Source organism: Rhamphochromis longiceps, linkage group LG7 (assembly GCF_057381845.1).
Source record: "Rhamphochromis longiceps isolate RC_006_pf linkage group LG7, R_longiceps_female_GT1.1, whole genome shotgun sequence".
Lineage (NCBI taxonomy): Eukaryota > Metazoa > Chordata > Actinopteri > Cichliformes > Cichlidae > Rhamphochromis > Rhamphochromis longiceps.
This window is the reverse complement of record NC_140563.1, coordinates 52,396,304-52,407,660: the sequence shown is the minus strand read 5'-3', so window position 1 is coordinate 52,407,660 and position 11,357 is coordinate 52,396,304. Positions and strand designations below refer to the sequence as shown.

The window sequence follows — 11,357 nt, the reverse complement described above, 5'->3', positions numbered from 1 at the left end:
TTGGTGGAGAGTGCTCTCAGTTTTCCTTTACTAAGATACAACACGAGTATAAATCACGTTCGCGGTTCAACTCTCACTTCATCAATTTATCTTCCTTTCTCACGCGCAAATAACTTCATTTGACTCAATTCTCGCTCACTCTTTACTCTCTCTCCCTCTTTCTCGCTCTCTCCGTCGGGTTTTATGAGGTCACTGACGAGCAGCCACTCAGTGCTGGGCTGAAGCTGAAGGAGCGCTGTGAGCTCCACATTAGTGGATAACAGGATCGGGATCTCTGGAGCGACGGAGACTCCTCAGCGCAGTCCGCTCAGGGTGACGACTGCAGCAGCCCCGCTACAGCCTGCTCCAATAAGCGCGCATGAAGTGAAACCAGCCCCGGCAACATGCATCTCTGAAAGCGTTCAGCAGGCAGTCTTTTGTCTAGCCTGAGGAGAGGAAAGTCTGCAAGCCCACTTTCCTTGCTCCACTGAGGTGAACTGAGCGTCAACAGAGCCTTTTTTCTACCCCGTTTTTCCCTTTCCCCCCTCGCTCTCTCTCTCTCTCTTCCGCCTCTCGCAGTCCATTGCTCGATATTGGACATTTTCTTTTTTTTTCTCTTAAGCGCCGCGGTTTCCCCGAGTCTACCTGTTTGCCCAGCACCCATGAATTCAGAAAAAAATGTGTATCTTGGGAAAGACAAAGGCATCATGCGGAAAAGAGCCTTGCTCCTTCGGAAGGGTTGCAGCTTCGAGATTTCCAGGTAGGTCCTCTTTTCTATTTTTTCTTAACGGTGGGCGATTTCATTTCTGTCTGGGACATGAGGGCGATCAAAAAGAAATGGCCAGAGTATCCCACTGGAGCTGCACTCTCGTGACAAGAGCTGGCACTTAGTTTCTGATCTATGTTTCACCTTGTGGATCGGGGATTTAACCGGGATCTGGCGTGTGCGCGCGAATTGATGAGCAGAGGGATTCCCCGAGAAAGGAAAAACAAGCATTGTTGATCCAAAAAGACCGTACATTCATAAACATGACAGGTTTTAACCTCTGTTTCAAATGAAAAGATGCATTTTGGGGGCCATCATATCGTTTCCATCTCAGCACCGTGCGTTCACGTTTCTTATCGGACCGTGGAAGGATGCGTTACGCACGGGCTCTTTTTGTCTGCGCCTGACTCTGCATTATTGACAGAGCTGCCCAGCTGCAGGACGCGGTCTTTGGTGATTTTAGAGCCCGATTCAGGTGCTGATCGTGCAGCCCACCAACATGCATTGTAGAATACAAACAAATCCACGTAGCAGGTATTTGATCACATGCGGTAGTGTTATGCCAGGAGGCACCTGTGAGTTCAGACATCCAAACAGGTGAAGGCGGGGAGGGCCTTGGTGACAAATAGACCACAGGCTGCGGAGCTAATATGACTTGGCTGTGTGGTACAGCTGGGTTTAACCTCCCGCTGGTGCTTGAATGTGTGGCTTCCTGTGGCAACCTCCTACTGTGGTTTATCTGCTGCAACATCATTCATCAAATGGTTTGGGTACCTTGGTCAGGGCAACTAAGCTGCAGTTTTACTTAAAAGACTCACTTTACTGATGTCACACCAGTTCCTTCCTCTTTACATAATCGCTTTTTTGTTGACTATACTTCCATGCCAGGGAGTGTTTGTTGAGAACTTGTGACAGCAGATCTGTTAGGTGGTCGTTTTAACTAAGGTAACTTTCTCTGTTAATTGTTTGGTGTATAAAGCAAAACGCATATTTATATATAAATGGAAGGCTCACAATTCTGAGCTTTTAGGTCCAATAGTGTGGCAGTATAACCTGCAGGTACTCAGTCACAGTGCTGTGTCTGTGCAATATTGAGCCAAGTCACATTTTTGTTCATTAAAAACTCATCTGTTCGTTTTCCTAGAGACAGAGCACAGACTGATATTAACATTTAATGAATCCCCCGTTTGATCTGTGTTTGATTTTCCATTATCTACCACAATGCGAGGCTTGGAAATGCAAATAAATATACATATTTAAAAAGGGATTCCTATGATTGATTTCCATATTAATGATGAATTGTTAGGAATCATGTTTTATCACTGTGGTCATATCATCTTGACTACTCCTACCTTCACTCCGATTTCCTGCCATTTCAGACGAGCTGTGGAGGTGTACACAAGTGCAAGATTACTCACAGATCTCGCTTCATTGCTCTTATGGCTTATAACTTTGTCCCAGTGTGTCTATTGATGGTGAGACTTCTGTCAGGGAGATGGCTAAATATCTGACTGCACGTCTGACTTATGGCAACAGAGCCATGTTTTGCACACAGCGTGCATATGTGGGTTGAAATTTGGCTAGTTTTGTGTCCACTTACATTCAAATTACACATCCCTTCTAATGAGCCAGACCTATCTCGTGCAGTGAATGAGTTTCTTCCATTTCTATGCTGTTCTGCGCTGGACCCAGAGTCACACTGTAAAGCTTCCTGGCACTCTGTCTCTCAGACACTAGCAGTTTAACAGACAATCAATCAGAGGCAGGCCTAAAGTGGGACTGCGTGGGGAAATAGATTCTCTGCTGTACTGAGGTGGAGGGGTGGATATGGAAGACACTCAAGTGAGAGGCTTCTGCTGAGAAGTCTGTGTATAATTCATTGCACTGCAGAGAGGCAGTGCAGAGTGTCACATCTGACCGTACAGATGTGACACATTGTGACCACTTCTTAAGCACACATGCTGTACGTTAGAAACATGCTGTCACAGGCAGGATCGGGCTTGCGCTCTCTCACACAAACTGGCTGAGTTGTTCTATATGTATGTTAGCAAACTCTATTATGAAGCAGCATTATCTAGACATTTTCTCCTTCGTGCTGCAGACAGTGGGAAACATCTTGCAGCATTTGAAAGGAGTTCCTTAGGGCACCAGCTAATGATTCTGTTGTGATCATTTGATCTTGTTATTATTTTCTCAGTTGATTCATTCGTTGCTTGGCCCATAAATCTGAAAAGCGGGAGAAAAAAAAGCGATGAAAGATGAAGATCGTAATTTCCCAAATTTCAATGTGACATTTATCAAATGTCTGAAAGCATGAAAGTCCCCACGATGTTCTGCTACAAATGGTCAGTCAATCGTGTCGTCATTTCACAACAAGTCCAAAAGCTCAGTTAACGGTGTAAAGCTGTCGTGATCGGTGCTAAGCTGCTGGAGTTAATACACTCTGGTATAAACATGCCACATCCCATTAATATTTCCAACTGTGATCTGGACACTGCTTCATCATGACTAAGCCTTATCTAACAAAGTCAGCGGAACACCAGTTGGCGGATATTCTCACTGACAGCATGTAGCTGCAATACTTAGATGGACCACTGAAACCAATTACAGGGCCATTTTCCTCTGCTGCTCTCGATTTATTCGGTGAGGGATGCAGGTGGTTCAGCTGGTGTGTGTATTTCTGTGCATCAAGTACAGTTGTGCACATGTCTGAAGGTGTCTGGACTCTGAAGGGGAAGTCAGCCAATTTTACACTCTGGTCTATCTAGGCTCCATAGCCTATCATGGACCTCTGTGCCTTGTGGCTCAAGCCTACATTGGCTATAAGCATAATGCTCTCAATTCTCCAGTTCAGCAATGAAATGTACAGTAACTAATTTGGGAACCCAAGTCTGCTGACTTATAGCCTTTGGAGGAATTTTGAAGCTGTAGCCTCGAGGACTTCCTGCCAGTCAATATTTACGAAGGAAGATTTTAAAAGCATCATTGGGTCTTGTACCTTTGCAGTTCTTAGCACTGTCATGTGTCATCATGAAGGTCTGGGCAATCTCCTGTGACTGGTTGGGGCGTTGCTAGTTAGTCGAACTGGTTAAACTAACTTGGACATATGTGCAAACTGTGGACGTGAAGCCCAGTGATAGACTGGTGGGCTGTTTAAGGTGTGCCCTGTTCATCCAGTGTTAGCTGACATAGACTCCCGGACAACACGGGTACCAGGTTTTCACAGAAAGGGTGCTTCTCTGAAAAAAAGAAGGGAAACAAAGACTATCTCCAGTTCTGCTGAATCTGTTTGGATCCAGCCTGAGACTGGCAGTGTTCTAGAAATGCTCTGCTAATCTCTGGAGTATGTTTTAAGAAATATGAGGTTAATTATGCTTGTGCATACACTCAAAGCAAGTACATAGAAAGCATTGTCTTTGCCCTGGAGCTTTGAGCCTGACAGAGGGAGAGTCTGGATATCCTCCAGGAATAACAAATCCTTACCTAATTACAGTCGTTTTCCATTGTTTTCCAAAACAATCGCAACACGTCTGTTTGTCAAGTCCGCCTGTCACTAAACTCTTGGCTCTGGTTTGTCTCAGAGCACTCCCCACCAGCATTGGCTAATTGTGCCTCAGCGAGATTAGGCTAGGTGTCACTTCAAGGAGCCAAGAAAGAGCTGGCTCGACTCTGACCACGAACTGGCAGAACAATCGCAACTTCAGGAAATAGTGCAAGAGAGACAAAGAGAACTATGTGAGCACTCATTGCTACTAGTAAGCACAAAGATGAAAAACAAAGAGGCCACAGGGAAGAAGACGTCCCCTGATGAAGCCTGAATCAAAAACTCAGGGGAAATTTTTTGGGGGGGGTTTCACTTATCAATCCCTCATCAAGAAGCTATAGTTTATTTAAGTGGTAGCTGCATGTTACTGCAAGGGAGACTAACAGAGACCAACAGAGAACAACATGTGAGTAAAAAAAATAGATTACTATGGTTTAATTTTGTAACACAGACCAGTTCAAGATAAGAAGTCTGTTTGCATTATAGGCAGGGGAAGATTAGGTTTTCACAGCATGGGTTAGTTGTTTTGTGCTGTTCATCAATCACTTTTCTGTTGGCTTATCTGCCTGTGTATGCCTCTATTCACTCATTAGACTAACAGTGCAGTACCAACTTCACCTGTGCAAATACAGTAGATCTCTGTGGTGGCCTGTGAGCTGTGAAACTCTTACACAATGTTAGTCGCACGCCCTTTCATCCTCACTTGCCTTGAACTTCTCACTTGAGTGGTTATTCGAGCACACGCGCTTTGAAGTGCTGTCAGTGTCGTCATTAACCTTGCCTGTTGCCAAACCCACAGTGTTTTGTGTCTAGAGGTGTGTGTGTGTGTGTGTGTGTGTGTGTGTGTGTGTGTGTGTGTGTGTGTGTGTGTGTGTGTGTGTGTGTGTGGAGTGGGGGTGGGGGGTTGCCGTAGCTTGCTGCGCATCACATTGCCTAAAGACCGAATCTAGGAGAAGCCGAAATCCGCTGCTCTCCGTGCGCTTCGTAACTGAACTGGAGTGGGAGTGGTGAGCATATGTATCTTTAAGAAGAAAAAAAAGAAGGAAACATATATTTGGGTTTGTCCTTTTGTGGTTTCCTGGTGAACTTTTTATAGTAGGCTTCAAAGCTCAATGCGAATGAAGAACATACACTTCAAATGTTAGATGCTTTCCTGTAGGTTGTTTTTAGACCTTTCAATACACCAACCTTCTGTTTATGTGCAGAGGCAATGCTGATGCACTCTCATGCAGACTGAAAGTGGTTGTGATAGGCTGGCTTACTGGGGTCTCCCCCTGCTTTACAGTCTGTCATAACGCACCCAGCAGGAGGAGGGGGAGGCTGGTTGGGTGGACCATTTGACATTTTTGCTGACTTAAGGTACTCCTCTGCTTTGCATACTGTGGACGTTCTCTCGCACAGATGTAAACCTTGTTCGGCACAGTATGTGTTTGCATTGAAAGATGAGCGCAGGAGCGGTGTAGACAGTTGGAATTTAATGCATTAAAGGTTAACTGTAACTAGGATTGTTTATGTCCTGCAAATCAAACAACTAAAGCCGATGATTTTGTTTTTAATGACTCACAACAACATTTTAAATATGGTCTCCTTGTTCTCAGTTTGAGGTCCAGGGCGCGTCTCTATGCAGAGATGCCCAGATGTCCCACTCCCCAGCTTGCTCCCAGATCCCTGGGAAACCACTATGTTCAGTTTTCTAAAATAAATAAAGAAGAGCATTTAATTCTGACATAAACCTTTAATACACTGATATTATCATTCACCCGATCTATCTGTCAGAGTCATGTGACAGAGCCATGTTTATGGTTTGTTTAGGTTCAGTCTCTTAACCTTTCGCGGTTTAATGGGCCTTTATTGTCACAGATTTTTAAAACAAAGCAATGTTGATTGTGGTTTTAAACAGTAAGTAGGCTGTGGTTTCTTAATCTGTGGGTCAAAGTCATTTTGTTGACCTTTTGATCACACACCTCCTCTGTCATTGGCTCCTTTCCTCTATTTTCATCACATGTCCAGAAAGCTAGCAGCTAAAGAAAATATCCAAAATCCTGTTTAACCTAAGGTGTTTGTGGTTAATGGAGGAAACTAATGTTGACAAATTTAATAAGAGACGTATTTAAAATGCGAAAGGAATCCAGTGTGATCATTTCAAGTTGTTATCTTAATATGGTTGAAATTTTACATTTACAGCCAGTTTGCAAGAGTGCAATAAAGGTTCTTATTTCATACGTTCTTCAGGTTCATCAAAACATTACTCCCAATGCAAATTAACTGCTGCAGATACATTTACTAACAGATAGGGAGTGTATCTTAGAGTTCAGCTAAACATACTTCCTTCTTACCCATATGCAAAGGTTTCATATTTACACTCTACAGTATTGTGCAAAAGTGTTGAGCCACCCTTAATTTCTTCATACTTTGCTTCCAAGGAGATTTTCTTGTCATTTTTAAAGAGGTCTTAAGCAATAGTTTTCCAGTCTTTATCTCAGTCTCTCAAAGTTTTTCTTTAGACATTGGTTGTTTTTTCATGCATTGTCAGTCGACTTCTTGTAACTGTTTATCTTCAGGGAAATGTTTGTTTTCTTTTTAAATCACGTAACACTGACTGATGAATGAGTATAAAAATCCAGGGGATGGACTATGTTGTGCTTTTTGACAACTAGGCAAAGAACCAGTTTTAAGTCATATCTTTAAGCACTTTGTTAGCAGACGTCTGTCACAAAAACACACAATTTTTCCCATTTCTGCAGTTGAATCTACAAGAAGCACCACTGATAACAGTGTTTGACAGGTGTCTGAGAGATGTGTCTGGGCTTTCAGTTGATCAATCTATTGTTCACTGTAGCTTCATCACAAAATACTTTGACATATGCTTAGCCGTCTAGAAGCCATTTTTAAGTAAAGGAAACAGAAAGAAAAGCCTGAGATGTGTCAAATTACACACAAAATTGAGTAAAAATGACTTTTGGTTGAAATCGTTATCAGCATGATGTACAGACTCTGTTTTGGCCTTTATATACTGCATTCCCATAAATTCTTGCATATGTTTCAATAAGTCAGTGCACCTTTTTCCCATTTTCCTGCAAAATATAAAGAAATCAGGCATGGCTCCAAACATTTGGAAATACTTGCATGACAATAAGACGTGTTTTGACATGTAAAATTATATATACGTACTTTTTTTTCTAAAACAATTTTACAGTTGCTTTCACTCATGGGTGAATCCACATCCCTTGATTTGTTTTTGTTGTTTTTTTATATTACATTTCCAAGTTCACACAGCTCCCTCTGGAGACACGAGCAGCTTTTTACAACTGTTTTCACATATGCAGCAGATCTGTCAACACACTTTGAGGCTTTGAATTTTGGCACCTTCCCTGTTTTTTAACTATAGTATGGAAATGACCGTGCATACATTTCCTATAAATGAATTATCCAACTGGTAAACTAACCAGTTATTTCAGTTTCTGCTCCCAGGAGTGCCAATCGCACGCTGTTTTGCTGTATTGTATTACTTGTCTGATTTCCCCTACAAGGTTGTAGGCTGGGAACTGAAATCATGTGCACACGGCTGGTTCTGCTCTGCTCAGCCACACAGTCGGTCTCTCAGCAAGGTCTGATAAACACTGGACTGTAATCGCTCCCATATGTGGCTGCATAGCTCAGCACAAGCCAGCTCAGTTCAGCCATGCGCACGATGCAGCGCACCAGGCTCATTTTGACAGTAAAATAGACTCAAATTACTACGAAGAAGAAAAAAAAAGAAGCTGAAAACGAAAGAAAAGTCCCTCACTTGATTACAACCCCATGTAAACTTTTATTCTTTTGACTAAAACATCTGCTTCCATTTAGGGTTTTTTTAGACACATACCTACACATTAAAATGCACTGTGCACTGCTCCAGGAAAGCTTGGAGTGGAAAACATTTCCCATTATAGTTGGCCGGAATAAGACCAAGCATAGAGCGAGTTGTACTTAAAGCCGGGTATTGGTTGAGATGTGGCCACCTCAAGCTCAGCCGCAAGCCACATGCACACAAGACTCATAATCTGGGGAGCGTTTTATTTTTTTCGCAAAGTATTACAAACTGCCTTTATAGCAAGGTCACTTTCAAAGTGAAAGTAAATGTTTGAAAGTTGAAAGGAAGTCTGCACATATAGAAAAGCTGTGAGTATACAACATATGCTGTTTCTCACCCACCAGCTGTATCGTGGTCATCCTTAAAAAGTTATCCAGGAGAGATGGTGTGAGAAATGGAGCGTGTGAAGGGTTACTGTTGGACATTTTTACCCTGCGGTTTTTTAGGAGGCCAGCCAAAACCACTTCTTGGTTAGCGGGTGAGCAACAGAACAAGACATGTAAGAAAGAAGGAGTTGGAAGTGCAGTTTAAATGCACTTGTAGAAAAATAAGGGCATGCAGAGGTTGTGAAGGCAAAGCTGAAATAAACTCGCTTAAATTTGAGCTTGTATTTCAGAAAACTGCTCAAAGGAGTTGTCGCAAACCCCCCACTCCACCCCACTATAGGTCTCATACTGCAGTTGCGTACAGATTGCATTGCATGATGCTATTTCTCCTGTGTTGTTTTGGATAAAGAAAGCATGCATGTTGGTTTACACAAACACAGGTGCATACTCACAGATGCATTTTCCCAACAGTGCATCACTATTGTTGCCGAGATGTCCGACACAGAGTCTTTAAGACCCCCTCTGAGAAATTTTAGGCTTTAGCACCTCATGTGTCATAACCGGTTTTCTTTTTCAAATGAGGAACGGAAGTGATATACTGTTGCATTTTAGTGTGGGAACACCCTTTGAGGAAGTTGAGACAGCAATGATATGGCCCAAGGCAAGAGGAGGTTAAAGTAAGTGGGACTGTTTAATGCTTTTAAATTGAGATAACCTGTTGAAAAATAAGAAAATTAGGCTTTCATACTTTTTTTGTCTGGTAACCACATTTTTTAAAATGACCTTTGGTGTGATGTTTGCATTAGTTGGAAAGTTAAGAGACTCAAGTTAATATAGTTAATTCTGATAACAAGAAACTGAGTACAAATGTTTATACGCAGGCGTCATCGATTACTGTGATGAGTCGTTGCAGCCTCACTAAACTATGAAATCAAGTACATGCAAATGTGCAATGCTAAAAAAAAAATGAAAGGAACACTTTGAAAACATATCAGATCTCAATCTAAAAAACATGCTGGATATCTACACTATTGGGGACTGGGTAATGCGTTACAAATGAAATGATGCCATTTAATAAAAATGAAAATTAATGGTATGAAAAATGGTGCTCAGTAGTTTCCTGACAACATCAGGACATGCTGTGTGTCCCTCCATGGATATGCCTCCCTACACCATCACTGACCAGCCACCAAACCAGCCGTGCTGAATGGTGTTACAGGTAGCATCGGGGCAAACCTGCTCTCATCTGTGAAAAGCTCAGGCTGCCACCTGCCAATTCTGGTATTCTATGGCGAATGCCCTCAGGCCACACTCATGAAGTTTCTGATTGTTTGGTCAGAGACATTCACACCAGTGTAATGCTGGAGGTCACTTTGTAGGTCTGGCTGAGCTCACGCTGTTCATCCTTGCACAAAGGAGTAGATACCAGTCTGCTGATGGGTTTGGAACTTCTACAGCCCTGTCTGTCTGCTTCCTAGAATCTCCTCCATGTTTTCTAGACTGTGTCGGGGGACACAGCAAACCTTCTGGCAATGGTGCATATTGATGTGCCATCCTGGAGGTGTTGGACTACTTCCTGCAACCTCTGTAGGATCCAGGTATCGCTACCAGTAATGATACTGACCCTAGTCAAATGAAAAACTAGTGACAAAACAGTCAGAAAAGATGAGGAGGAAAAAAATGTCAGTGGCCTCCACCTCTACCTGTGCTTTCAGCACAATTTGTTGTCTCATTGTTGCTGCTCTATTGCACCTGTTGTTAATTTCATTAACACCAAAGCAGCTGAAACTAATCCACAAATCCTACGAGTTTAATTGACTTGATGCTATATTCTGATTAAAAAGTTCAAGATTAAAGTCAGAAGTCATGTATTCTCAGAAAGACAAACATCAGGGTGGGGACAAAATGTAAACTCAGTGACTTTGATCGTGGCTTTAGTGTTCTTGAAACTGCTGATCTCCAAGCAAGACCGTTTCTGGAGTTTAATCCTCATGTTGCAAACGAGCAGTAGTTGTGCATGGTTCAGAGAATAATGTGTGAATCGGACACAACAGCTGTGAAACCACAGATTATGTCAGAATGCAAAACACCTCACATGAACAGAAGAAAATGATGTTGGGCTCCATTGTTGTCAACCAAAAACAGAAATGTGAAACTACAGTGGACACAGGCTCTCTAAGACACAGCAAACAGACAGTCAGATCAAACTCAGTTTCTGCTGAGGCTGAAGAAAATTTGGCTTCAACAGCATGAATTCATGGACCCAACCTGGCTTGTGTAAACAGTTGCTGTTCCCACTCAGTTTACTTTAAAGGCCAAAGCTTATTTGAATATTGCAGCTGACCGTGCGCATCTTCCAAAGGTTGCCTGCAGTATGATGATGTAAGTTGTCTGAAATGGCTCTTATGAACATGACAAAGAGTTAAGTGGACTTCAGTGGCTTCTGTCTCCGATTCGAGTCTATCACAACTCCTTTGGGATGTAGTAACACAGCAGTAATGTGCAGCTGCAATATCTGCGGACTTGCTAATAATATTTCCTACATCTCACAGAATTCGTGCCACCAAGAACTAATACTTGGTGATTGTGCAGTTTTCCTTCTCATTCAACTGTGATAAAAGCTAAAACCACAAGAGGGCAGACTCTCCCTGTAAAAACAGTGGGACCATATGGCTGCATGATATAGGCTGAAAAGAGAAGGATTGAAGAATTCAGAGTCACACACAGGCACACACCTCTCACAATGTGAGATTTTATAACTGCTCACATTATGTGAAGATGAGTTCAAATTCACGTTGAGCAGCATGTTTGATATCACGTCTCTCCACTAGGAGGAGGGTGTACATTAAAAAGCAGTGATATCTGTGAGGACACCAGGAGGAGTCCGCC

At 42.6% G+C, this 11,357-nt stretch overlaps 2 protein-coding genes across 8 annotated transcripts in view; one reads left to right on the top strand and one right to left on the bottom strand.

The window, feature by feature from the left end:
- The window catches only part of LOC146666312 (uncharacterized), a 477,181-nt gene that overhangs the window by 442,753 nt on the left and 23,071 nt on the right, over positions 1–11,357 (bottom strand). The window lies entirely within an intron of this gene.
- garnl3 (GTPase activating Rap/RanGAP domain like 3) overlaps positions 232–11,357 on the top strand; it is a 101,366-nt gene continuing 90,240 nt past the window's right edge. For 6 of the 7 annotated variants that reach the window (XR_014912760.1, XM_085414273.1, XM_085414274.1 and 3 more), the window contains exon 1: positions 232–739. Coding sequence is in view for 6 of the 7 variants with exons in the window: in XM_085414273.1 (XP_085270399.1) it covers positions 642–739 (98 nt within the window). In the remaining variant the exon portion in view is untranslated. The remainder of the gene's footprint in view (positions 740–11,357) is intronic. The other variant, XM_085414269.1, reaches the window with a different exon arrangement.